Genomic DNA, 27,985 nt, shown 5'->3' on the forward strand with positions numbered 1-27,985 from the left:
TAGTCTCTAAATAAAGTAAACGTTGATCAAGGAGGCTATGCCTCTATTTACCTATATGCACTGTTCTCTGGTAGAAATAATCCAATAAGAAAGACGCGGAGTCGTTTGCCTTGTCCAGCTCCTACTCAGTGACATTACTGTTCCCTTCCAATCGACGCTAGCTCAACCAAAATGAGATAAACTCCCTTCTAAATCATTCTGTCTAGGAAAGTGCTGCTTCACGTTGAAATTAGAAACTTCAAGCAATCCTGTGTGTCTCATTTCAGGAGCTGCACGTTCCCATTGGGTACCTATTATATTTCTACGTACCCTCTGACATATAAACGCCGCCTTTCCAATAAGTGCCCCACCCTCGCCGTTGTCATTGCTTAAGAACAAAATCTTGAAGCAATTTAAGAATTACATTGTATGCATGAATCAAATCGAGCCCACAGTATTGAATACAGACTTGAAAAAACGAATTTCAAGCTTCTTTTAGTTGGTCTCAAGACCATTCATTTCGCAATTCAGGTCTGCGCACAGTGGTTTTTTCGTTGGTTCTTACTTTCGTCACACAACCTCGCGTTTTGTTCAGCTCTGCTGACATTGGCTCAAACTTCCACGAGAGATGATGGGTTCGTACCCTTTTTCAGCAACAAATTTACTGGACTCAGATTGATTTTTCCACGACTATAAAATTTACATTTACTCTTTCACTCTCTAGATCTCGATGTTAATTATTCTTACTGTCTGCCATACATCTCATATTTTTTACTTGATTTTAACAGATTTCCAGAACTTTCCAGGACCAGTAGCCTTTTCCCAGGACTTTCCAGTCCTGGAAAATGCCAAAACAAAATTGCAGGACTTTCCAGTTTTTCCAGGACCCATACCAACCCTGGATGAAGCTCTTTGGTTCTTCTCTTATGATTGTGTTAGCTGTGCATTAACTATTCAACAATGGATTTAATGTTGAAGACCTTAGTTATTTGTGGCGCAACAACAAAAACGCTGGTGTGGATCGCTAAGAGGAGCTACTACAACTGGGAAGGACTTGAAGAAATTCCAGCCCCTGTCATTCTAGCCACAAATTCGCAAATCCTAGCGGAGTTCCTGTGGGCCGAAGGCACGTGAGCGGAGCCCCATACCAGTAGAAAATTTGGTAACCCATTGATCTCAAAAATTCTGGTTGTCACATGACTGTCAGTATGCCAAGCCTAATACCTTGAAAAATAAGAGGGAAGCACCATTACCATAGGTACATCTTTGCTACTGGACATCCATGTTATGGTAAACTGACATCTGTCAAAACAAGGTATCCGCCATATCGAGGGCTCAGGTTTAGAGCTAACTGAGGTGTAATTTTAAAGTTGCCCACTGCCCAGATACTGGTTTTCTGATTGGATTGCAGGCTCAAGTCAGGTTATTACTCTGAGGGAGAAGGAGGGAGTATGTGCAAAGGCAAAATTTCTGTGCGAATTAATTGCTGGCACATTGTTCCTTTTCTGATTTTTCCGAGACATTCCTTGCACAAACCTCTCTTAGAAAGTCATTGTTAAGTTTTGAACTGAAAAAAATAGTGAAGCTACATGCTGAACAATTACATGCTAAGAATTGATCATTTTTCGAGTTCGTGATCAAAGAAAAACAATTTTTTTTTTCCTCTATGCTTGACTTATTGCAATCAGGTGTGGCTAAAAAAGGTAAATGTAAAGTCTGCATGCGAGTTAACTGGCCCATCACGCCAGAGCTTATCCCGGTTTCTGTAGCATGAAGCGACTAGGAGTATTTCTACTCCCCCCTGGATGGGATGCTAGTCCATTGCAGAGTTACCCTCAGCATTAAGTTCGCTGGTACCCATTTATACACCTGGGTGGAGAGAGGCTCTGTGAGAGTAAAGTGTCTTGCCCAAGAACACAACACAATGTCCCCGGCCAGGGCTCGAACCCGGACCGCTTGATCCGGAGACGAGCACACTAACCATGAGGCCACCGCGCCTCCCTCAGGTGTGGCTAAAGCTATATATTATTGAGGCAAAATCAGCATGTGTATAACTCAAGCAGTTTAAGGCATGGGTCAAAAACTTTTACTTCTGAGAGTAACATTATTAGTTATATATCTGAAGACATAAATGACAATGGAACCAAATTTAGCACACAATAATATTAAGGTTACAACATCCTTCATATTTAGAGGTAGATTTGGTTCTTCTGACAGGTCATGTCACATGTCATGACATTTAGCGGAAAATAACCAATATTTGACGCATTGATGAATCCAACAATGCAGGTCAATTATGTCCATCCTCTTTGTTTCAATAAAGAATATAATTTATTATCACAAAAGACATGACATCATTTTCATTTTAATGGTTAGCAGTCAATGTCAAATTTTTCCTCTAGGAGAATAAAAATGTTGTCATGCATAACTTTGCTTCTAAACACATGTACGTTTTATTGCCTATTGTTGGACTATGACTCTAAGTGGGTCTTTTTCAAAATTATGTGGCTCTTTACATTAATTAAAAAATCTGACCTACAGCAAGTTTAGAAACTAACTGAGGCACACTGAATAAGCAATTTGTTTGATGCCTTAATCAAAATCAAAGTAATTTGGAAAATGAATGAATTATAATCTTTAAGGTTCCTTTTTACAATATTTGCATGCTTGCACGAATCCTCTCAAATTCTGTTACATCAAAATGCAGTTCTTTCATTCAATTAATAATATATCAAACTATTCATGTAAATCTTCCTTGAGTTCATGACAAAAATACTTGTCCACCTTCTGTCCTTCTGTTGATTTTTATGCTTTTGTTTGAAGCTGTGTGATACACAAGGATTTTGCATGCAACATGAGATGGCTGTGTATTTACAGGTTGAAATTAAGACAACTAGAAGTATTTCAAATTACAGTACAAGTCAGGAGTTTATGTCCACTGAACAAATAGATGCCATTGTGCACTTTGCATCTTTTAGTCCTTGGCATCTCCAACACCATCTGCATTAATGGCAAACATGGCTTCAGCCTCAGGCAAACATGGCGAGTCGTAAATCTTGCAAATTCTTGTCTCCCCTCTTCCTTTCCTCAAATACAATCTGGAGAGAATGAAAAGCAGTTTAAGAATTGTTTCCACACATAAAACCTGTTCCTTGTGGAACCCTGAGCTGGCAATCAGTAGAACCGTGACTTTAACATGCAGGTTCTGATGCTTGCCTTTTGCCCAAGCCTAGATCTTTAATTTTCTTATTCAATTGGTGATGTCACCAAAGAGTGCAAGGTTGTGGGCTAAGAAAAATTATCAGGAGCTTAAAGGTTCCTAACTGTGAAATCCTGGGTGTCCAGCACTAAAGCTTATAATTAAGAAAAAAGTAAGTTTTTCCAGTCGCCCAAAGGCAAAAGTTAGTCACCTGTGGCACCCAGGCACCTCGGATCATGGGTACTAAAGATACCTGTGGTCAAGTGTCCATCTACACGTTTACTCTCAATTGATACCCTCAATCGACATCTTGATCGGTACTCAGTCGACATCGCGATTGATGCTCTGTCTACACTCAATCAACAGTGAGTCAATAGTTGGCTAAGTGTCGACCCACTCACATGCATCGATCAAAAATTAGTTGACTCAACCAACTGTCTGCCAAGAGGTTGATGGAGTGTCGATGGAGCGTCAACCAAGGTGTTGATGAAGTGTCGCTGGAGTGTTAATTGAGTGTCAATCGAGAGTATTGATCGAGGTTATTGATTGACACTTGAGTACGGATGCCAGCACCTCTAGAGCGTAACCCTGGGGTGAATGATCAATTTTAAAATGAGGCTGACTAATGAAGCTGAGAAACTAGGCAAGGACCACCATTGACTAATTATTGAATGATTAATATTATGCCAGTTCTGTTCCTTTGGTTTACTTATTTAGTATGTAGACCTCACATCCAGAGACCAGTAACAGGAACCCTTCACTAACAATCACCTTTCTTCAACAGCCAGCTGCATTGCACAACTTTGCCTCCAGGATGGAAATTATAAATGTGTTTGAATCAAGTGGGTAAAATAGCTGTCATTGCAGTTGAACCTGCAGTCAAATGTTCTTTTGTTTAGAAACGCAAACAAACAAGGTGAAAGGGTCAGTACAAAGCAGATCTAGACTTGACCCTTCCACCTTGTTTGCATGTCAAAAAACTGATAACTACGAAAACAGCTATTTTGGTTATTTGATGGTTGCTCTTCTGTTCAGAGTGCAATAGGTTGTGCATGTTTTTGAACAGCTGCATGATTTTGTTTAAGACAAGTGTAAATACATGCATTCCTGCAATAAAAATAAAGTGGTCAACTTTTTAATTACTCAAAATTAACTGCGATGGAGATAAATAGTGAAATTAGGAACATGTACCTTGTTGTTGATGCATGAGCCATGATGTTTCCACCTATTGGTTTTTTGGGATCAGCTTGGAACATGGAAGCACCATCCACTTGAGCTACGACTTGGTTTGTAATGACAATAGCTACACCAAACTGAATGGAAAAGTGACCAAATTACAACCTCTATCACTATACCATCAAAGGCTTGGAAAATGTACCAGTGCCAATATTTATATACATGTAATTGTGTTCTTGGCCAAGGCACTTCACACTCACAGCACATATGACTCCCCTCCTAGGGGTATAATTGTAAATGGGTTACCCTTTCAAGAGTCAAACCCTGTGCACTGGACTAGCATCCTATTGCATCATGCATACTAAAGGCATCTACCGTCAAGTATCAGTTGATACCCTCAATCAAACCTCAATCGACATCTCAATCAACACTCGATCAGCATCTCGGTCAATACTTAGTCAACACTTGATCGACATCTCAGTAGACAGTCGGTCAAGAGTCAATTAATTTAAGCACACACTGACCATCGAGTGTTGATCAATAAATGAGTCAGTCGAAACTCAGCCAACTGTAGAGCGGGTGTCAATTGAGTATTGATCGAGATGTTGATCAAGTGTCAGTCTAGTGTCGATCAAGGATTGATTGAGATGTCAACTGAGTGTAGATCGAGATGCCAATCGAGTATCGGTCTAGTGTCAATCGAGGATTAATCAAGATGTTGATCAAGGGTCGATCAAGGGTATCGATTGACACTCGACCGCAGATGCTTTTATTAACACATGATCCATCCTATCTGGGGAGGAGAATCAGCCTTGGTGCTTCATGTTATACAAGCCAGAGATAAAACAGCTATAAAGCCTCATGAGCAACTAGGCTCAAACAGCCTAAAATGTACAATCAGACTAAAGTTTCTTGTTTGTTTGTTTCTTGATGGTTTATGGATGCTGCAGGTATTATGATAAGTATTTGACTTTGTACTCTCTGGCCTGAACAACATCTTCTCCCTTTCCCAAAGTTTGTCCTGATCTACAAGTAAGTATAAGGACGAGACCCTGCATGTAGTTCCTGAAGTCTGACAGTTTTTTGTCATGAAGCTCTTTTCAATTGCTACACACATTCCCAAGTGTATCTGCTGTACATTACTCTAAAGTTTTTCTAACCTCATCTGCAAGTTTGAGAAGAGTTCTCAGGAATCTTGCTAAGTGCATTTGGCGATTGGCTAATTCTCCACGTCCTGAGTAGTCAGTCCGATATAAAGCTGTGGCACTGTCGACAATCATTAGAGCATATCTGAAGCAAAAGAAATAATGAATAACCAGAATGGTTAATCTTAACAACAATTTGTATTAGCCACTAGGCATTAATCTTATCTACCTTAAGTAACAGACTTTTGTTCCGGAACTATGTGCGCTCATCAACAAGCTAGCTTGCCCAGCTTTTAATTAGCAAGGCCTCTTCAAAACTAACTCAGGTCAATGTTTTCTGGTGAAATTTGATCCAATGATAAGCTCTCATCCAGCTGGATTAATAAGCCAGTAGTGACTCTTGACCACATGTACATCCCAGTTCTCTTGCTTTGGTAGACAACAACAAATTGTATAATGAATTCACGATGTTTTGCTGTAGAGCGATACATGTACCTTGACTCAGCCATCATGGCAGATGCTTGCAGTAAGAGCTGTGACTGATGGTCAGAATTGTAGGCCCTGGCATAAGCCACATTGTCAAGAACCTCTTGTCCTGCTAGCCCATATCTACATCAGTTCAAAATAAGAATTAGGGATAAAATGGACAAATATTAATTTTGTTTTACACAAAATAATGAATTATGATCTGTTGGGCAGTAGTTATTAAAGACTGTCTAAATTTTAGTCTTCAAATTCATCACCCTGGTTGCATCTTTCTGTTCTGCCAGTCTCAACAGTGAACAACAATTCATCATGATAATGTTTACAATCTTATGTTTTTTCTTGTGAATTATGACCAACCATACCTTTCAGCTACTGCCAGAAGTCTCTCTGGTCTAAATGTGCCTTCTGTGTCAATGTATAGACATTTACCTTCTGCCCCTCCATGGTCAATTGGAAGCTACAGGATGAAAGTACACAACATGACGTACTATCCATTTAAACTTACTACAGAGGCTGCATAATGTGATCAGATGGCACCGGTAGTTTAATGCCAAAGAATTATTATTTTCAGGCAGACCTACAAGTAGATGATTTCTTTAGTGTAGGGGACATAGTACTGCCTTGATAAACACTTCTGCTGCCTATTTCTCATTTTTTTTTCTAAAAGTAAGCATGTTTAGCTGGTTTGAACAAAAAGGTATGAGTCATTAGACATCAACTTCATGAGGGAATAGTCACCTGGGTGATGCTTGATAGCAACCTCGTTCCCAGGATCTCTCATCTTCCCACCTTCCCAAAGGCCAGGAAGATGAGAGTCCCTGGGAACACTGTTGGCTTGATAATTAATAAAGCACACTACTTTGTAAGAATTAAAAGGTTGATTTTATTTAAATTTTTCATCATTTGCCATTTAAATAAGAATTTTAAAGTGCCTAATTTGGGAACACAATCTTGATGTGTCAGCAGATAAACTGAACTTACATGTAGGATGGAGGAGTTATTACCTGGCATGTTACTGCCATGGTGTGGCAGAGCTGTGTTTTTCCAGTGCGGAATTCTCCAAACATTTCTGTGATACTTCCAGTCTCAATGCCACCTGCAGAGCAAAGAAATACAGGCTCTGTAGCTTAAATTCAATTCATTTGATGGTTTCACTTCAAGCTCCTGAAGGTTTTGAAGTGATTAGTGGAAATTAATAAGAAAAAAGGAGTGCTAAAATGTTATCACAATACAACAATGTAACTCATCAGAGACATTACAAGATTCTCCATCAAATTACATCATCAGTATCACGTATCCTATAATTATCTATGATTGAACAATCTGCGAGAAGAACAGAACATACAAGGTGAGACAGACAAGTTTAGGCATGCTGCCACACATTTTCATGTTGCTTAGCTAATTACTTAATCGCTATAAGTAAGAAATAACACTCTTGTATGAGGCATACCCTGCATTAGTTTATCCAGCTCCTTTGAGCCTGTAGTGATATATACAAGCTCTGATCTCCGTTGGTGGAATTCCGTTGCAGTTGTGAACCCCATAGGCACCAGTTTAGAAGCTTCATTGAGCACTTTCTCAGCTTTAGCTTCACTTATTCCTTTGATAGCAAGCAGGGCTTTTTTTGGTGTGTATGCTACTGATTCAATGGTGTGAAATCCAGCTTCTTGTAGCTTTTTGACATCATTTGCACTGATTCCATGCTCCTTAAATGAAGTAATTTTGAAAGTTGCCAAGACATTACATTTTTTGGTATAAACGATTCATCTTGCTTTTGAGCAGACAGGTAAATTTCATGTACTTACTGGTGAAAATATGTTTAATTAATTGTGTCCATTTGCATGGGTCTGCCTAACTAGTTGGCCAGATATCAGATGTATTTACGTACCTAGGTAGCAACGTATCCACATGCAGTCACTTATAACTTATGATAAGTGATTACATGATGGTTTGATTTTGGCCTTCGGTACACATGCCATAATTTAATAGCAATTAAAGGTTCGCATTAGCCACTACTCCAAAACAAGGAAATATAAAAATGGTTAAGTAACGTTTGGAGAACTGAGTTTGGTGTCAGAAAGAACAACACTTTGAAACATCATTAAGCTTGTCTTAAGTTATAAAAGGGAGCTAACCTTGATGCAAATTTATGCATGCAGGTCTTACATAACCTAATCCTTTAAGCTAAAATCTCGAATAGCAGAAAATTTTATTTAACGACTGATTTATCAACGGATTAAGGTAAACTTAGGTCATTAACTGGAAGGTTATTGGTCCCGACATCTGGGAGTATAGACTTTAAATAAGCTACTCTTCGAAAAGCTCATTATTGTCGTTGTACCTCGAGTTTGTTGATAAGCAATGGTCCAGCATTTTCTTCCATCGAGACCTCATGTTCAATTTCCCCTTGCCTTTCCTGCTGCATTTTCCACCAGAAATTATAATACAGCAGGCCGAGAGCTAAAAATACAAGCAAATTCAAGATTTGTAAACGGGCAACGCCAGATCGGAACTGGCGCAAAAAGTTTTTGAACCAGAGCGGGAATGAAAATTTGCGTCATGTAAAAAAGAAACAAAGTGTGCCTATTTTCCTTGAAGCAAACCGCTGACAAAGGAGACTGAGCACGCATTCACGCGGGGCACTCTGGGTAGCAGAAAAGATGTTGCTGAAGGCGCGGGATATTTTAAAAACCAAGTAATTTATCGTACTTTTGACCAAATTTGTTGCTTATGTTTAGTTTACGGTAAACTGAGGGTAACCTTGATATATCTGTTTAACTAGGTCGCTACACTGTAGCTGCTGTCGTCTACTGCAAGGTTTGTTTGACTTGACACTTGACATGAACGCTTTGCAACGCTCGTTTTGGGGAACACAGTGGCTATTCGTACGGGAGTCAGAAGATTTAATTGAATTTCTCTGTAATTGCTGATTCTTTCTTATCCAAATTATTATATTTACCTTTAGAAAAAATAAGCGATTCCAAAGAGTGCCGTTTCTTTGAGCCAGATTAATTTGCGTACTCTCTGCATACTAAGCGAACGACCTACTCGCGACACTTCAAATTTTTTCCGAGCTAGTTAATACTCACATACTGTGAGAAAAGAGAAACTTGTTAGAAAGCTCGCACCTGAAAAGAATTTTATTCGGGTTTATTGCCAAGAGGGAATAGTTTAAGTGTAAAGCTGTTTTATTATGCATGGGCGTCGAGAAGCAAAGATCTAGTCTTCATCACAAATATGCACGCGTGCCCGATCTCATCCAATAATAATTCGAATTCCTTTTGTAGTTAAGACTTAAAAGGAAACTGATAATAAATAACGAAATTGAAAATCCAGGGAATTTAAAATGTCATTTGAAAGCTCATAGTGTATGAAAGCATAAAATAAATTTAACTTGAAAGTTAAGCTAAAATGGAAACACAGTTTAAACTGAAAAATAAAATGAATTTCCCTTACGAAATTCGAAAAAAGTAAAAGTGAATTTTGAAATGGATACAAAGTGCAATTTTTCTGGTTTACAGATAATTTGTCAAATTGTGTGTAAATCAGGCAAATTTTTGGCCAAAAGACCTAGGTTTTAACGCTACAGTGTTTTGCAGGACATGTTAGCGCAAGAGATGATACCAGGAGACAAAGGTCAATTATCTATTCTTTTTATTAATAATGGCAACAGGACTGAGTGGAGTCCAGTTTGGTCTGTAATCATACGAGAGAAATATCATAATTAAGAATATGGGAATAGCTTGCAAAATGGCTGTTAAGTTTCTTTAAAAACAGTCACCGGAAACTAAACCTCCTCTGTAATCAATGTTGTGATTAGTGGATTTAGTGGAGAGGACTTAAAATAATTGTCCGATTACAGGTGTCCGATCACAGCCAACTGTCCGATTACACTGTCCGATTACAACTTTGCAGATTAATTAGAGCAAAATACACCAGTTTATGCATCAATCATATTTGAGGAAATTGTGATTGCTGTGATTAATAATAATATGAAAATTTTCATAACACCATTTCACAATGGTTCAATGGCACTTTACAAGAAATTAAATCTATAAACAAATACCTGCTATAAAAAATTAAGAAAATGTCAAATACAGACAAAAATTTAAAAAGATATATAATTAAAAACTTCAACTTAAAAATGCTTTTTTTAAAAAGCCACGTTTTCAGTTTGCTTTCAAAAATGTTCGTAAAAGACGAGTCTTTAATATCTTTTGGAAGAATGTTCCACACAGTTCGTAAAATTAAGAAAATGTCAAATACTTATAAAAATTTAAAAAGATATATAATTAAAAACTTCAACTTAAAAATGCTTCCTTAAAAAGCCACATTTTCAGTTTGCTTTTAAAAATGTTCGTAGAAGACGAGTCTTCAATATCTTTTGGAAGTATGTTCCACACAGTTGGAGCCGACACCGCAAATGAACAGCCCCATAGCCTTTTAAATTGAAACTGAATTTTTGTTTTCTAGTCTTCGTTTTTGTATTCCACGCACTAATACTAATAGCTGGCTTTCACCTGACGCCACTAAAATTCAAACTACAAAACTATTGATCTTCCTGAGATTTTACTTCAATGATGTATAAGAGCAGCTGAAAACTAATATTCATACAAATTTTCGCTCCGAATTGGTTCTTGGTTTTGTGATACACTACGCTTGAATTTCGAAGCTTTTGCATGACGTGGCATTTACATGACGGCGTCATGATGGTTAAAAAAGTGACTTATTTCGGAGAATTTGGCTATCTGAACAGTTCGTGTCTTAGAAAAAGTATTATTTTAATGTTTTAGAGTTCCTCGAGGAATAAATTCATGCTTTTGTAGCAAAACTGTTGGTGCCCATATGGATGGGCACCAGCATGGCGTCTCCATACAAATCTCTATAAATTTGGGTAAAAAATTTCTCCGCATATCTTGCATAAAAAAAAATTGCTCTGACCAGAGTCTTGGCGAGAGTCTTTCATATTTACTTTCTTTCATTTCCCAGATTTTGGAGTTAATTTATTGAACTGCTTTGATTTTTATTTTGATCTATTTGGAATGGCGTGACACTGAAAACCAGCAATTAGCAGACAATTTTACACACTAACAAGTAGTTTCTGTTTCACGGGTTCAGTAAAATCACTCTCGGCTTTTCTTCACGTCTCACTCCCACCATCTTTCAACATGGGGCAACACTTCACTTCCACTAAGTAGCTAGTTCATCGATATCATTATAGACTCTTATTCCTTTATTTGCTCTCATCCTACTCAACAAGATTGTGCGCTTCCTGTGTCCAGACTAACGCGCTTTCCGTTACAGTTGTCGTTTATCATCCAAAATGACCGTGGTTACTTCTCTTTTATTTACTTTCTTGACAGAGAAAGTGCTCATTCTCGTCCCCATAGCCCTTTTCGCTTCTCATAGCCGGCGGAGCCTTGGCACGAGAATCGATTCTCGTGCCAAGGCCCTGCCGGCTAAGAGAAGCGAAAAGGGCTATGGGGACGAGAATGTGAAACCAAGATGGCCGGATCAGGTACCCGTCAGATATGTTCAACCACTATGAAAATGTTTATAAAATGCATTTTTGATGAACCCTTCAAGCTGAAAAGCTTCCTAGCAAACTGTCGGTAACATGACGTGATCTTGAAGTGGAAATTACATTTGTTCGAACGGCAAATATGGCCGAAAACAAGATCAAACGAATGCTCCTGTTGTCTTTGTTTGCTCTTTTGTGGGTTGAATATTCAACGGGTAAATCGGTCGTCGTTAATTTGAACTTGGCTCCTGAATGGAAAAGAGAAATAACACAAAGGGCGTCGGACTACGGTACGTAATTAAACTGAGACGTTTGCTTTTTACGCTGTCTATCTGTCTAAGCTTGACGTTACGGGCTGGTGTAAGCCAGTTATGTGATTACAGAGGGTAAGCTACGGTGGCTTATTTTATGCTTACTTACATGTAGAAGAGATACTTCCCAATCACTGATCTAAATCGTTTTTTGTAAGTCCATTCGGTGGGTTATAATGTTTTTAGCTTGCGTTGTAATGCACCCAGAGGCCTAGGTGTGTGTGATATAAAGACAAGTTAATTTGGTCATTTTTCGTGCAGCGGTGTGCCTCTTTAGGGAGCTCTAAACTAGCTAAGCTACATGTATTTATTTATACAGTTAATTTTGAGGGAATGTTGAATGTAGAACTCACTGGGTGGCTTGTTAATTCTCAGCAGGTAGTTAATTAGTCACCTTGTTTTTATGTTTCTGTTGAACAGCATCTAGTCCGAGTCAGTGTTTCAATTTAATTTTAGGATAAGAACTGTACTTTCCTTGATCAGATGGAACCATTCTTCAGTTGAGGCATAATGATAAAATAACATTAATTTTGAGAGGTGGACTGGAAGCTTCTCCCAGAAGAAAACTAAAACTTTTCTTGAAATACTTAAGAAATGAGCTCAATCAGAATTTTTTATATCCAAAAGTGTTTTTCACTCAAACCTGTTAAAACTTACCCTGGGTGCCAGGGGGTGTTTTTTTTCGTAGCAAAGCGGTGATTGTGAGTGGCGAAGCCACGATCACTTTGCTACGAAAGAAAAAACCCTCTGGCACCCAGGGTGGGTAAAACTTAATTATTACTATATTTTTCCAACACAGTATCAGAACACAGTGGCCTTAAACTGGCAACAATTTGTAAAATCCTAGCCAAAGAAGAAACAACATATTTCTTGAAAAATTCATTGAACAGAGAATCATTATTTTGATACTTGAGGTAGTTTGCCAGGTAAGTAAAATCCAAGATTTTGTGAGATGCTTAGACTCTTATTTCAAATTAACCGGCAATGTGGCCCAAAACTTTTAAAAATTATTAGTTTTGCTTTTAGAAAAAAAACTTTTGAGATTCTGTGGGATCCAAGCCCATTAGACTATGTGCTACTATTCAAAGTACTCTGGTTTGTGATATTAATTGCTTGTAGGAGGTCAAGGAAACAAGAAATTTAGACCATTATTGGTAAACGTGTGTATTTGTTATTATATATTATAGTAATGTTACAGTTAAATTATGATATTTAGCCTCAACTATTATTTTCAAGTACTGTAAAATCCCATGTTAAAGCTCTGGGCTTATAAAAGTTCATAAGGGGTTTTGGGTGGGCTTATAAACATCGGGTGGGGGGGGGGGGGGGGGGTGGGGGGAAGAGAAGGGGCTTATGTCTAGGAGGCATATAACCAGAAATTCTTCTTATATGTTTTGCAGCGACAAGATAAAATTTATCTGAGAAATGAATTAAAGCTAACATACCATTACATTTAGAGCTATGACATTTGTAATACATCTATAAAACGCAAAAGGAATGCACTTATAAATAAGATGGGCTTAAATTCGGGGGGCTTATATCTGGAGTAATATCTTTGTTAGCAAATAGAAGGGCATATAATCCAGGGGGCCTACAACTGGGGAGCCTTATAACTGAGGGGCTTTAATGTGGGATTTTACAGTATGTTTTTATTGCTGGTTAGTGTCTTAATGATTAAGCCAACATATCTGTCATACTTATTATCGCTTAATTTTTTTTCTGCCTTCATCAGTTCAGCACATTATACTTCCATTTGTGTCCAGGGAGCTCAATGACTTGCCAGTGCCCAGTGTTTCAGGAACAATCAAGACTCCACTGGGAGATGTGCAGTATGATCTAAACAAGTAAGTGATTTACACCCGCTTTCAGTGTTACATGCATAGGCGACATCTTTCAACCATCCCTCTTAACATGCTATGTAAATGGCTGAAAGACCGTTTTACTGTGAAATTAGCCATTGTTTCCAGTTATTAGCGGACAAAATGGCAAATAAATGATAACAACTGACCTCAAAATTTAATGGCTGAAGAAGATTGTGGACTTTGTATGTTTCCTGATTTATGGGATAAATCAAACAATTCGAGTGTAGTCAATTGGCTCTCAATGTGACTTCCGGTAGAATTAGGTCCCTACCATTTTTAATATGCAAAATATGTAAACATTCAAAATAGTCAATTTCTTTCTCACAGAGTGACTTCTTGATACTCCTAGCCTTATTCTGGTGTCAAATAAACCCATCTTTCATGACTAAAAATTGGGTTCAACCATAAAGAAGGCCGTTGTGCTTACAGTTTTGACGTATATGTAGGCCAGGTTACATAGCATGTCAAGAGATGGCATGTCGAAAGATGGTCAAAGATGTGGCCTATGCACGTAACACTGAAAGCAGGTGTAATACTACTGAAGGCATATTTAACATACAGTATTGTCAGGTAATTTGCACATCTGCTAGCAACAGTAATGATATAGCTCTTGACCATTTCTAGGTAAAAACTAGTAGTAATCAGAGATTATGAGAGTGCGTTCGATGCTCTCACTTAAATATATAATTATATATTGTAAATAAATGATTTCACTAGCTGACTTTCAACCTTTGTCTATTGCTAAAATCAACATTTTTCAGCAGCAACCGAGGTTTTACTGTCAGATATGCATAGTGTCAAAGTCCGTGCTGGTGAAGAGGTCACGATTTGTTGATACGTTGCGTGAAGCTGCCAGTTTCTGTAGTCTCTCAAGTTTCATAGAATATTTAAATTACTTACATCATTCTAAGCTAGTATTTGCAGTCGCGTGCTCGTTTCGCGACTAATTCGAGTATTTCCCTTATGAATAAAGTAGTCTTATGGATCTTGCCTTCAGAGTACTTTTCCACCGATTCCAAACAATAATATTTCGACCGGATAAAGACTGAGCTATCTGTCGCGACTGGAACTAATCAACAAATGCAATCCAAATGTAGCTGTTCCCACGGTTATCATCCCAAAGCCAAGTCGTGTTAATAAACAAGGACAATTCCCTCAGATTACGATAAATGCTGCCGTCGAAGCGGTTAAATTCGCCAAAATCTAACGCTGAAAGCACATAATAGCAAGGCGTACGGCGACTGAATGGAAAGAAGTCAAAAAAAGATCCATCGGAAAGACGAGCACATGGCCTGCTCACATACTCACATGTTCGCCACATGTCTTATCACATGTCTTAGCATTAAACTGTACCAGTTTACTGGCTGTGACATGCCCCTGCAAAAATCAAGTGGGGTGGCCATTTTGGTGTCCTTACAGGAATGTGGTTCTTTTCGGCCTAGAACCGTGCACAGGGAAACCAACTCTGAAAAGCCACAGGTCAAAATTAGGTTTGCGTTCCACTTCGTTGAACGCAAAAATCATACAGTCAAGGAAATCTTTCAAAACAAACAGGTCTATTGAACAAATTAACCTGAGGATCTCAGAGAAAACTTGGAGAATTTCTTTGAGCATAATGTTTAGATTACTAGAAGAAATCAGCTTACAAAATCGTATTTGCCACAAGAGAGTTCATCATTCCATGGATACTCTCCAGTAGAACTGGGGAATTGACAGGTCTTTAGTACTGACAGAAGTTTTTTTTTTTGCTATTCTTTTATTTTGAACAGATTAGTCCATGTCAGCTTTGGTCTGGTATCTTTGAGAACCTAGTCAGTCTAGTGTAGGGTGTGGTATTGGGGGTGTTACTCAAAAAAAAAAAAAAATAATATAACAGGCAGTTGGATCCTTATGAATCCAAATATTTAAAAACTAACCTGCACCTCTCCTTCCCTCCTAACTTCCCCTATCATTGCCACCACCAAATTGTTCTCATCAAACTAGAAAATATCACTTTCATCTCTCAAAATAAGACCCTGGGGCTCCACTATTCTTAAAAAAAAATCAATTTTATTATTACCATAACAAGTCTCTCCTACAATGCATGCAATCATGCTTTAAATTCTGTAAGTATGCGTTAAGAATGCTAGGTAACAATTTTACGTTAGCATTAAGTTTTTGCACACTGCACACTACAGACTACGGACTACAGACTACGGTCTACAGACTACGGTCTACAGACTACGGTCTACAGACTAAGACAGACTAAGTTGTTGCACATTGACAGACTAGTACAGTCCTTAACATTGTTAACATTTTGCAGTTACTTAATGTTATTACTCAATGTATTTTATGTTAGGATCAAGTTGTCTAATGTTGCCATTGGGAAATCCAATGTGTCTCTATTACCTGAGCATGGCTTACGGATTACTGCTGACAAAGCTTCTGGAAATATAGGAGCAGTTTGGCACTACAAAGAGAGTTCCTGGTTTGTTTTTCTGACAATATATTATTTATTAAGTGAGACTTTTTTTATGCTCATACATGTAGATAATAAATAAAGTAAATTATATGCTACAGACATTGTGTACCAAAATGAAGTGATTTGACAGTATTAAATAAATAAGCAATCTTGACTACTAGCAGACATTTGGGCAGAACAAGATAGATCATGTAGATGTTAATAGTAATCTGCTTATAAATTGCTCTAGGGATGAGGTTCTTCTCTTTTTCTCTTGCAAGACGCTGGCAATTCTGATGTTGATCGGTTAGAACCACATGATCTTGCCTGAAGCAATATTTTACAATCAAAATTGTACATACTGCACTAATGAACAGCCAAGGGTGATTACAAGTCATGAAGCAGAATCATAACAAATTGTTATAACCTAAATAATTGATAAATTATAGCAAAAAGCCAGATAATAATAATTTAAACTATTTTTCCTGTTTGAAGGCCTCACATCTCTGATTCAGGATCATGCGACCTGTCAATCACAGATTTATCACTTGGAATGGCTTTCTATGTAGATGGTTAGTATTAATTAATCACTGATCTTAATTCTTCACTAATTAATGTAGTACTGATTTACTTGATATGAATATTTTTGTTCTTGAAGGTGATTTGGGAAAGAATCAGGGGAAAGTCAGCGCCAAGGACTGTGTGATGAAGATTGGCTCCGTGCATGTCAAGTTTAAAGGAGGTGCAAGGTAATAGTCAAACAAACTTGTGTTTGGGTTATCTTGGCCCATTGCTGGCAAGGCGTAGGTTGTGAACACAGAGGGAGATCTTGGTCAATTGTTTCTTACAATGTGGAACAACAAATTACTGGAAATAAGGGTTCATAGGCTACCGCGTTTGTGCATAAGGAAATTATTAATTTGCAGTGTTGTCGAACGTTGCTGACCGCTGGCAGAAATTGGCATTCCTTCTTTACAGTCGTGGTCAGCTTCTATATGCTTGGGTATTTTTGTGATTCTTTAGAAAGAAATAACAAAATCAGCAGATCATGTTTACTGTAGGTAGTGTCGGTCAATGCCATTGACTGATATATCAATTGCCGCTTGGTCCATACTTTGGCCAAGTATCGTCCTTAATCGGCAATGTGTTGACTGATACATGGCCAATATATCTGCTGACAGTTGGTCAAGTGTCTGTAGAGTATTGGTTGAGTGTCGGTCAAGTGACGGTCAAGTGTTGGTTTGGTATCGGTTGAGAAACGACTGACATATTGACCAATACTCGACCAATTGTAGACCGATATATTGGCCGTATATTGGCAATGTGTAGACTGAGTGTCAGTCAAAATACATGTATCGGTCTAGTGTTGGCTGACGCTAACTACAGTAAACATGATCCAAATCAATTACCTTCTATAATCTAAAAATAAAGCCAATTATGTAAAAATTTTGTGACAACCCTGTATTTAAGGACATATTAGGAGTTGCACCTTTCTCCATTTTTGGTAACTAGGATTTAAGGAGACCTTGTGTTTTGCTCTCAGTCGTTTTCTTGTCCTTCATACAGTACAAGACTTTGATAAAAGCAGAATGAATTAAATGATTGTAGAATCTGTTATATGTTTTTACTGAACAAATTGCTATCTTTTTAGTTGGCTGTACAATTTGTTTGCTGATGAATTGGCAGCAAGTCTCAAAGACCAACTGTCTGACCAGGTAGCCATTGATAGTGATGTTAGCATTTATAAAGATATTTTTATAACACATATTTTTTTATACAGGAAACAAGTCAGTATCAACAATACTTTTGTTATGTGTCCATGTAGTTTAGATGAGTTTAATTTTTGTCTTATTGTATAATCCAGATCTGCAAGACTGCAATCAGCCTTATTAGTGCTAAAGCCACAAAGGCCTTGGATGCTTTCCCCTCAATAATGAAGAAATTTACTGGAGCTTAAATACTGGAGGGATGGAAGGAAAAGGAACTGCACTGCTTCAAACAAAATGTTATTCATAGACAAGTAGGAAGTACTTAAAAATTATAGCAATCTGATCTGCAAAGAAATTGTTGCTGTCATACAGCATTCTAATTTTTGTTGTACTGATTGAAAGCAGTTCATGTTAATTTATAAATTAATTATCAAAATTAATCAAACAATGAAGTAATATATTATTTGCAATAATTTGCCAGATATTAAAAAACTAGAAGTTAAAGAGCAGGGAATTACAAAAAATAACTTCGGGTAAAAATGACTGTATGGCCCAAAATCAAAATTGACTATGTTTTTTTCTATAAAGGGATGAAGAAATTGACCATCGGTAGTCAGAGTTTTATATAATTATTAATAATTCAACAAAAGCTTACTTTAATATTGTTAGCATCAGTATTTTGTAGTTCCGATATCCATACCCATAACCCACCATATTGAAGGTCACTGGAAATACCAAGAGGGCAGGGCCAGGAATTTGTGTGGAAAGTTCAAATCAGAAAACCTGTCATGGGAGGTATGGATTTTTCTGAACACCTGTGCACCATACTACTGCCAATCAAAAAGTTTTGACATCTTGACAACCATCTGATGGTGTCAGTTTGATTTGAACAATCAGGAGATTGGCGCGTAAAATTCTAAGGTGACATGAAAACACTCCCCAGGCTGGAAATTAAAATTATTTTTTACTGTTGGCCTGTGTACTGCACCATCACAATTATGATGAAAATTAATTTCATTGATCAAATTAAGCAGAATGCATCAGAAAGTTGTCAAAAAATAATAATGAAAAAAGTCTAAGAACACATCATTGAAAAAAATTTCATGTATCTATTTATAACAAACCCAATAAAAATGCAGTGATCTTTTTAAAATGTCATTTATTTTATGTTCACTTTTGAATCCACTCTGGTCATGGATTTATCGGTTTCTTTGATGCACTATGATCCAGACAGATCTTGGATCACTGATCCTGATCCAGATCACCCCAAAGGAACACACCCTTTATTCTGTACAACATGATAGACAAGGGAATTCAAGAAAAACAGGCATTTTTCCAGGATTAGAAAAGTAAGGTGGCAAAACTTTTCTATGAGGTTGACGACAGTGACCTCACCTGCCTTAAAGCTTTGGGGGGATTTAAAGGCCAGTATGAGGATATCAGAGGAATTCAGACTGAAATAAGTGTGACATGCCTAAAGACTACCAGACATGCTTGCACTCGGTTAGTAAGAGGTGAATATTTAACAGTAACCCAGAGGGCTTCACACATCCAGCCTTAAGCCTGGTTCACACTTGTGAGATATGTATAACACAAGTGAAATAAGCATAAGCACAAGCACAAGAAAAAAAGGAACATGTTTCCTTTTCTTGTGCTTATGTTTGTGCTTATTTCACTTGTGTTATGCACATCTCACAAGTGTGAACCAGGCTTTAGGCTATGATGACATGAAGTTGAGATTGAAAGCCATAAAACAAGCTTTGATTTTTAATATTGATGATTACTCAATAGTATACAGCCATGTAAAATTTGCATATTTTTATTCCTTTTCTCTCATATACTTTTAATTTACTTCAAATACATATTTAACACTTTGTACAACATGAAGTAAATAACCCGCATTTGCTGGAAGGGGACAGACAGTACTAACCCATGTCCCAGGGTCTTTCGTCTACCTGCCCCGGGAGACCCTAGGAGTGAGGTTGAGACAACTTCTACTATACAGTGTTGTTTGCTCTAGGGAAGAATTTTCTATTGTAGCAAGTGCAATTAATTGTTTCACAAAGTAAAAGTAAGTTCTATTTTTCGTAGTACAGTTGAACTTCTCCACAATGGCCACCTTGGGAACAGAGGAAAGCGGCCTTTGTAGAGAGCTGGCCATTTTGGGGAGGTAGGGGTGTAATATGATATTTGCATTTTGGGGGGGGGGGTGCAACATTTTTGTCTTTAAAAAAATGTTTATTATAGCACGTAAATACATATCACAATCAAAATAATTTTATATCGATAAAATACAAACCAAACAGAAACAAAGACCAACGATGCACAGTATGAATCAATTTCACCTTTTACCATAAAAAATGGAGTTTTGTATACACCGTTCATCAGTCGATGAACTGGCCAGTTTTGAGAGGTTATTTTGGCAGTTGGGACAGGCTTTAGTGGCCGTTGCTGTTGTCGAGAAGTCGCCATTGTAGAATGGTTAAAACAAGAGTGAATTTATGGACCATTTGCCAGGACAAAAAAATTGGCCATAGTAGAGAAGTAACCGTCAGTAGAGGTTTGGCTATACTTACAGCAACACTGTGGCAGGGTTTTGAATGTTGCCCAGGCAATTCTACACTTAGCAATGTTCTGTAAAACTTGTCTTGCAACAATGTAGCAAGAAGTTGCAAATAATATTGCACAGTGTAACTACAGTAGCTTAAATACACAAATTTCTATCTACTTTCAAATGTGGGAACCAACAGAGTATAAAAACCCCAAAACCTTTCCTGAAATTAATTGACTCTTTACAGATCAGACCCACAGTGCATAGTAAACATTGTCTTCCGTGATATTTGCTATGTCAGATGACTTTTCAGGTGTACAATACTCTATCTCATTCACTCGCGTGGATATTTTTCCATGGCTTTCTCCAACCAATGATCAGCTAGGCCAGTTATATATTACAGAACCAGAATAGTCATAACTGAGGCCATTCAATACAAAATTAGCTCAAAAGTAATATTAATTTTTTTACAGGAATATTACATTAAATACATGTATCATTTCAAATTATCTTGAAGCTGCCCTCTGCTGTTGCAGTACATGTATAATTTTTACCCACAGAAAAGTACCATAAATTATTTGTTCAATAGTCAAACATGTTCAAATGCAGCAACTGTGGTAAATAACAATGACTTCTGGGCTGCATATCTCGTTAATTCCATGGTACCACCCAAATTTTACTGTCTGTTAAAATGATGCTTTCTCTGACTGAACTACTGATATTCCCATGGCGTACAACCTTCTATCTCGCGACAGCCTTGCATCCTTATAACAGTTGCTGTCTGGAGAGGTGTGCATCCTCCTCACTTTCCACATCATTACTGCCAGTCTCGTCAACTAAACCACTCTGTACTCATAAAATTGCATAAATGACTGCCCAATGTTCCAACCAACAGCCAGAGACACTATGTATCCAATCACAACCAACAGGACAGGATACAGTAACACCACTGTACTCCGAAGAAATGGTAATGCTGCAAAAAAAAAAAGATTTTTTCAAGTTAAAACAAACTCCTTGAACAACCCCATCAAACAAACAGATTTTAAATTGCTCTAAATTATTTCAAGAGCCATATGACCGACAAAATAAACTTCAAATAGCTGAGTAGGTAAAGGTAAAGTCTGCATACGAGCCAAGTGGCCCACCACGCCGGAGCTTATCCCAGTTTCTATAGCATGCAGCGACTAAGAGTATTTCTACTCCCCTGTGGATGGGATGCTAGTCCATCGCAGGGTCACCCCAGCATTAAGTTCACCGGTACCCATTTATACACCTGGGTGGAGAGAGGCACTGTGAGAGTAAAGTATCATGCCCAAGAACACAACTCAAGGTCCCCTGCTGGGGCTTGAACCCGGACCGCTCAATCCCAAGACGAGCGCACTGACCATGAGACCACCACGCCTCCCACAAAAGCTGAGTAGTAGTCTTTTATTAGCAAAATCTCAACGACATATCAAAGAAGGTGATGCTATGCACCCTGTGGATATTACATCCTGACTTATCCTACCCCGAGGTTCTAGTAGCTACAGGCATTTATACTTCACTGTACAAGAGGAGACAGGTGTTAGGTGAAGCTTTATTTGATCAAATTATGGTGGACCCATGCCATAAGCTTCATAAACTGCTGCCTCCATGTAACAAGTCCACTTACTGTACACGAAGCCAGGGATACTTCGAACTGCCCATTTGTAAGATATAGGTTTAGAAACACTTTTATCGTGAAGCATAGTTTTAATTATAAATAGTTTAGATATCTTATCATATTGTACGATATTTTTAGGTTTTATCTTTATTTTATATATTTGTAATTTTAATGAGTTGTAAAGTACATGTATGTCACAATTCAGCCGCTTTGGGGGCTGCAATGATTTTACTTATTAAAGCTATCTATCTACCAGCACCAAGCGATGTTCTGTAAAACTAGAGGGTCCCCTATACTTTTTTCGTGACGCGTGAATGGGCGTTTTTTCTTTGTGTGAAGCGTGAATGAGGATTTTTTTTTCTGTGATTCGTGAATCTATATTTTTCCGTCATCGGGAAACTGGTTTTTGATTTTCTCGTGATCCATGAAAAATGCATTTACTTTTGCGTGATTTGTGAACCATCGCCTTTTGTGGGAATAATTTTTCACATTTTTGGAGATTTTAGCGTCACAAACGCTCATAAACTACACCAAACTGGATGTAAAAAGCGTGACAGCCTGCCTTTCTTGACATCTCTCGACACGCGTGAGGATGGAGGACTGAGAACTAACCACAGCAACAGTGAACCAGGAGGGCCTAGAATCTAGTCTGTCACGCTGTGTCATGCACGTGGGGTATCACGCCATTTCGATCGAGAAAAGGCAGAAAATGGAGGGTTCTGCGGAAAAGGTGAATTAATCTGTCAGTATCCACACTCTATCCAGCCTTAACTGATGTCTGCTCAACCATCGCTTCGATGTCATAACCGAAATATGTCAACAAAGTGTTAATATGTCTTTTGGATTCTTTCTTTTGTCTTCACGAAGGTAGCATTTGCATATTTTATTCATATTGTAATCTTAATTGCTTGGTGACCTCGTGCATGACCTAGCTGCAGTCTGCATTGTCAACCTTTATAGTTAAATGACCATAAGGTTTCCATAGTTTAATTTTACAGTTACATTACAATCAAAACAACGTTTTGTTGCCATAAAAAATGTCTGCCTTAGTCTTGGTATCGATAAAACATGTGTCCGTGACTTTTTATCTGAGAGCCTGCTTAAATACGGCTCAATACGGACACCCCGATAACACGGACACTTTGGCATGTCCCTTTGGTGTCCGTATTAATGGGGTTCCACTGTACATGCGTAATACCCAATCCACAAAAAATCTAGACATGCTGACGACAAGAGAGTCTGAAATTATCAAAATATGGCCATGTGCAGCTATATCTACTGTGGTACATTTCAGTATTGCCAGATACATTTTTGTAATGATTGTATTTGTATGTTTTGCAAAACGTGAATAGAATTTGCATTTTTACGTGAAACATGATTTAGCCTTTGCATTTTCACGTGAAACGTGATTGCTTACTTTTTTCTGTGAACGTGAAGCTGTTTTTCGAATTTTTCGTGATGCGTGAAAAGGCCAATTACTTTTGCGTGAAACTGTTTTCAGAAGAGGTATAGGGGACCCTCAAACTAGTCTTGCAATGATGCAGCAAGACAAGTTGCAAATAACATTACACTGTATAACAACAGCTTCAATACACAGTTTACTTTCCATCCACTTTCTAATGTGAGAAACAACAGAAAAAGTCCAGCTACTATCTATTTTTTGTTTTAAGTAAACCCTTATACAGTCTGTTTCAATTTTCTCTAATTTTGCCCATCCATGTCCCTTTTTGGCTTCCATAAATGTTTCTCTTTTGAGGTCTATAGTTTTAAGCTGTTAATATCAAATTAAAGTTAAGTCCATGACCAGTTGGTAACAGCTAAAATTGTCTAAAAATTGAATGACCTACAATCCTTGCAAAAAGTCCTTGGGACACTTGACCAAATGCCAACTGGTGATGCATTACTTTAAACGGGGAGGTCATTATTCAATTTTCCAAGCCCCCTTTCCCCCAAAGCAATGTTGGAGAATAGTGGGTCCTCCCTGAATGAATCATCATGAACACTGTGTTGGGGGCAGAGAGGGGGAGGTGGACAGAAGACCATATGTTAGCAAAAGTGCAGTGTCTCAAGACTTTTGACCAAGATTGTAGTCCCTTAAACACATTGTCAAAAAGACAGGTGATGAGAATAAAGCAATCATCATCACCAGCAAGGGGAAATTGTCTTGATGTAACACCAAATTCTCAGAATGGCATTACACTAATTTTAAAATTATTGTAGTTACTACATGTACGGTACCTGTAAATGACTGTACATTTATGGTCAATAGAGTAGAAAATTTATTCTGAATTAATAATCATGCTTACACTGACAGGGTTTAACTCACCACTGTATCCTAAGAATGAGATGTAGATATAATACACTAGAGCTACGAGCCAAAGAGAGTTCCCAATAAATCTTGAAATGAACAGTGGGTGGTCTATGATAACTGAAACAGAAAATCAACAGATTGGTATTCCTGTGATCAGACGCTTATAATGTACAATGTACAGGGTTGTCAATAAGGGCCATAATCTGTGGTACCTGTTATGGCTGAACATACTTGATGGGCCCTTGTTGTTACAGGTGAATGAGTTTGTTACAGGTGTGAAAATCAAGGCTCCAGGTGACTCAAAGCAGACTGTCCTGATGTACATATCTATTGCAGTTCAATTTTTACCTGTGCTTCAAATTTTTTAGAACCAGAATTAATTCAGTCAAAGTGAGATAGGAAGTCTAAGACCAGTAACTTATTACATTAACAAATATGGTGGAACTTGCAACAAGTGCTTGGAGGACCTGGTGGAGATAAAGGTGTACTGCAAAGTAGGGAGGATCATTACCTATAACCTGAGACATTTAAATGTATTTAGCAACTGGTGCATTAACAAACAAAGGGTATTTACTCTGCATACAAAAGAGTTGGATGACATGAAGAATAAGTAGCAGTGGGAAAAATGCATTTAGGTGGACGTCAAATGCATAGGCCCACTCTACTCGCTGGCCAGGATCATGAGCTGTGGATATCCGTAGGTATCTGTTGCAAAAGAACCTGCAAAGAACAGGAAAAACAGTCACTATTTGAATAAAATCACCATAGATTTTGCCTTAGCAAAGTAATTATTGTAAATTACTTTTCAACCAATACTACTGTACTACACCGCAAATCTTTATTTACATTGTACACCTTGCAAATGTACTCTGGAATCAAACCACAGAGAATTTGAAGAAAACCCACAGTTGAGTTGTGACATGGACATGACACTTCCAAGACAAACAGGAACCCATTAGCAACATTTTTACTGAACTTCACAGGGGTGTTATTAAGTTTCACTTACCATAATAATGAAGCTATGATGAGACCAACACCAATGCAGTCCACAAACACAACCCATAATAAGAACTTAAAAAATCCTAAAAAATGTAGCTTCAGTGCAATAGCAAAGCCAATTGAAGACCCTGTCAATACAAAAACAAAGAACATGCAAACTCAGGTTAAGTTTGGCTAATGAAATTGTTACTAAAGATAATGGAATTTGTGAATCTGATAGCAGCCTTACTTTCAAGTTATTATGGTTAGACTACAAACATGTTTACTATAACTTATTATAATATATAAGACGTCATGTTATGATGAGCAAACATTTTGCTCAGAGGTTTGGATGAACCAGTTTTCAACTCTTGACAATCAGGAGGCAAACCAAACTGAAATTACCATTTGGGAGTGAGTAAGATCACAGTGACAAATAACACATTTTTTCCCATCCCTAATGGAACTGCATAAGGTGCTGGGCAACCATAAGACTAGCGGACAAACAATGTAAGCAGTCTCAGTGAAGTAAAGTCTTTAATGTTTTTTCCAACACATAATTTGAAGTGCACATGTAACTCCCTTATGGACTTCGGCAACTACAGACTGTAGCCTGTAACTACAGCCCCTTCTCATCACTAAACAGGCTAAGAGCAATGAGAGGCCGCTGCATTTTCAGATTATTAATGCGTTTCAAAGTAAACATGGTCTGCAACAAGACCTTCACGACTAATAGCTAAGTCATTTTGGTGCATGGTCAAGATGCTCGATCATAGTATAAACTTAGTCGGACAATAGCAAGATTTGGTCGGACAATGTCCATTATAACTCGACATCATTTCCAGTACTGGATACCTCCGGGCATTAAAAGAGGTATCAAAGATTCCAATGGCAATTTATCATATCTACTGCTCACTTACCACATAACCAAATACTAAGTAACACAAGAAAAGCTGGATCATCTCGTGCCCACTGGTCTTTAGTTTCTGCAGTGGAAACAGTCAGAGTTTAATTAATGGCACGGATATTTAGGACACTGTACGACCATATAGATACAGATGATGTAAAAATTGTACAAAAGCACATGTAAGTTGTAAGTCGTCCTATTTAAAGTGGCAGGGCTAAAACAATCTGGCAAATACAAAGAAGCATTAGGGATCACCAGTCCACAATTTATCATGTATTTGTTTGCTAGGACAGGATGTAGCAGGAGATTAGACCATACCTATTAGAGAATTATCAAATATTCCTCTTTCTGTTGTGTGGGATATATATGCAATAAACCTTACTTGATTTACAACATTGCCAGTGGAAGAGGGCTACATCTACAGGGAAGGAATATGTTTCAATGAGTTAAGTGCTGATTTAGATGGTACAGTTTGCCGCACATGACAACCATCCTTACGACAAATGCACCACTTGAATAATTTGCTTTATGTGACCCAAATCTACAACTTCCTTGTCAAGTTGTAGATTTGACTCAACACAAACAAATTTTTTTGTACATTTTTTGGCAACTGTAGAATGAACGCTCTTCATATAATATCAAAGATTGGTGTCCTTACAGTGTAAAAATGCTGAATATTTACTTTTTGCATACAAAGAGCCCTCATTCATTTGACGTTAAGAGATATATACACAGCTACAGTCTCTTCCTGAGCTGCTGTTTTCCTTGCATTGTCGTACCGGCCCTGAAGATGACAAACTTTACTTGTTGAAATATTGGACAGCATGTAACAATACTTACGTTTGTGGTAATGGAAATTGCGGTATCTGATGAAATAAAAATGCAAGACATGTTTAACATATGAAGCAGTACTATGATAAATATAATTATGGCATTGCAGGGCAATATGTACAGACAACACTATAAAATAATAGCCTTGTTCATGAGCAGAAAAAAAAGCTGATCACAGGACAGAATATGGGGTAAAATTGTCCCAGGTTTGCTTCAATTCACATAAAATTCCCTTGAAAGGCAAAGAACACAGCAATGTCCTTCCCCACTTTTTACAAGACCTACTAAAATTGTACAGATTATTAAAAACACAAGAAATGAAGACGCATGATTAATTTTATTTAACATGTTGAGGGATAAGCAAAAAAGAAAAAGCTGGGGAAATTTCAATTCAAAGTAAGTTTAAGTTTAAAGAAGCAAACAAATAGCTTTTGCACCCAGAATTTCGTCTGTAGAAACATAAGACAAAATCGCCAAAGTTGCACATGTATTTACGTACTAAAAGCTCATGGAAACAACGTCAGTCAATCTCAAAAACAGCTGCCTTCAGCCCCCAAAGTCTACAGTCCGCGAAAAAAGATGAAACATACTTACACTTTTCTTGGTGAAATGCAAAGGTACAACATTTGCCACAGAGCAAATTCAAAATCCATATGACGATATTTTAGAATCCGCCGAAGATATTTGTACTGCATGGAGGTCGACATACACCTGGAACGCTTCTTTGTAGACGAAGAATAAGACGAATTTGCAGGCTCTGGTAACATTGCTGGGATATAACTCAATCCTGGTTGTAAAAAGCTAATAATTTGTCATTAAAACACCGCCTTTTACTCCAAATTTTCCCGCAAACACGGTATAAAACTGCACAACAGTTGTTTTTGGGTTACTTCCTGCGCATGCGTTGACACGTCAAAGTCTTCCATGATTCTTTGCA

The 27,985-nt window shown here is 37.8% G+C and overlaps 3 protein-coding genes across 4 annotated transcripts; 1 reads left to right on the forward strand and 2 right to left on the reverse strand.

Moving 5' to 3' along the window:
• Positions 1-2,042: 2,042 nt before the first annotated feature.
• On the reverse strand, positions 2,043-8,551 carry LOC110056536 (DNA repair protein RAD51 homolog A). The gene is made up of 8 exons (XM_020763041.2): positions 8,327-8,551; positions 7,436-7,691; positions 6,990-7,081; positions 6,348-6,442; positions 5,995-6,108; positions 5,515-5,644; positions 4,370-4,491; positions 2,043-3,077 (listed from the first exon to the last, which is right to left on the reverse strand). Exons 1-8 carry the CDS (start codon positions 8,408-8,410, stop codon positions 2,954-2,956), a joined length of 1,017 nt encoding a protein of 338 aa, XP_020618700.2. The 5' UTR covers positions 8,411-8,551; the 3' UTR covers positions 2,043-2,953.
• Positions 8,552-11,461: 2,910 nt separating this feature from the next.
• On the forward strand, positions 11,462-18,981 carry LOC110056533 (bactericidal permeability-increasing protein-like). The gene is made up of 7 exons (XM_020763037.2): positions 11,462-11,796; positions 13,550-13,661; positions 16,018-16,146; positions 16,615-16,691; positions 16,778-16,868; positions 17,771-17,834; positions 17,984-18,981. The coding sequence occupies exons 1-7, from the start codon at positions 11,649-11,651 to the stop codon at positions 18,074-18,076; spliced, it is 714 nt and encodes a 237-aa protein (XP_020618696.2). The 5' UTR covers positions 11,462-11,648; the 3' UTR covers positions 18,077-18,981.
• A 650-nt stretch (positions 18,982-19,631) lies between these two features.
• Positions 19,632-27,945, reverse strand: LOC110056516 (protein unc-50 homolog A-like). 2 transcript variants are annotated; one of them, XM_020763016.2, is made up of 7 exons: positions 27,643-27,945; positions 27,058-27,083; positions 26,231-26,296; positions 25,339-25,459; positions 24,916-25,052; positions 24,348-24,449; positions 19,632-21,352 (listed from the first exon to the last, which is right to left on the reverse strand). In XM_020763016.2, the coding sequence occupies exons 1-7, from the start codon at positions 27,813-27,815 to the stop codon at positions 21,216-21,218; spliced, it is 762 nt and encodes a 253-aa protein (XP_020618675.1). In that variant the 5' UTR covers positions 27,816-27,945; the 3' UTR covers positions 19,632-21,215. The 2 variants fall into 2 exon arrangements, with proteins under 2 accessions (XP_020618675.1, XP_020618674.1); XM_020763015.2 differs by having other exon boundaries at positions 24,907-25,052.
• Positions 27,946-27,985: the final 40 nt, after the last annotated feature.

Source organism: Orbicella faveolata, unplaced genomic scaffold, assembly GCF_042242905.1.
Source record: "Orbicella faveolata isolate gen_17 unplaced genomic scaffold, um_ofav_v1 contig_35, whole genome shotgun sequence".
Taxonomy (NCBI): domain Eukaryota; kingdom Metazoa; phylum Cnidaria; class Anthozoa; order Scleractinia; family Merulinidae; genus Orbicella; species Orbicella faveolata.

Bases quoted from the DNA above. Each gene is read 5' to 3' on its own strand.
- LOC110056536 (XM_020763041.2), bottom strand. From the start codon at position 8,410: ATGCAGCAGGAAAGGCAAGGGGAAATTGAACATGAGGTCTCGATGGAA. The intron at 6,443-6,989 runs GTAATAACTCCT...TTCATCCTGTAG, and splicing joins CCATGGCAGTAACATGCCAG to CTTCCAATTGACCATGGAGG. The intron at 3,078-4,369 runs GTACATGTTCCT...CATTCTCTCCAG, and splicing joins GCTCATGCATCAACAACAAG to ATTGTATTTGAGGAAAGGAA.
- LOC110056533 (XM_020763037.2), top strand. From the start codon at position 11,649: ATGGCCGAAAACAAGATCAAACGAATGCTCCTGTTGTCTTTGTTTGCT. The intron at 13,662-16,017 runs GTAAGTGATTTA...ATTTTATGTTAG, and splicing joins GTGCAGTATGATCTAAACAA to GATCAAGTTGTCTAATGTTG. The intron at 16,869-17,770 runs GTAATAGTCAAA...CTATCTTTTTAG, and splicing joins AAGTTTAAAGGAGGTGCAAG to TTGGCTGTACAATTTGTTTG.
- LOC110056516 (XM_020763015.2), bottom strand. From the start codon at position 27,815: ATGTTACCAGAGCCTGCAAATTCGTCTTATTCTTCGTCTACAAAGAAG. The intron at 27,084-27,642 runs GTAAGTATGTTT...TTATTTCATCAG, and splicing joins TGCATTTCACCAAGAAAAGT to ATACCGCAATTTCCATTACC. The intron at 21,353-24,347 runs GTGAGTTAAACC...TTTTTTTTGCAG, and splicing joins CTCATTCTTAGGATACAGTG to CATTACCATTTCTTCGGAGT.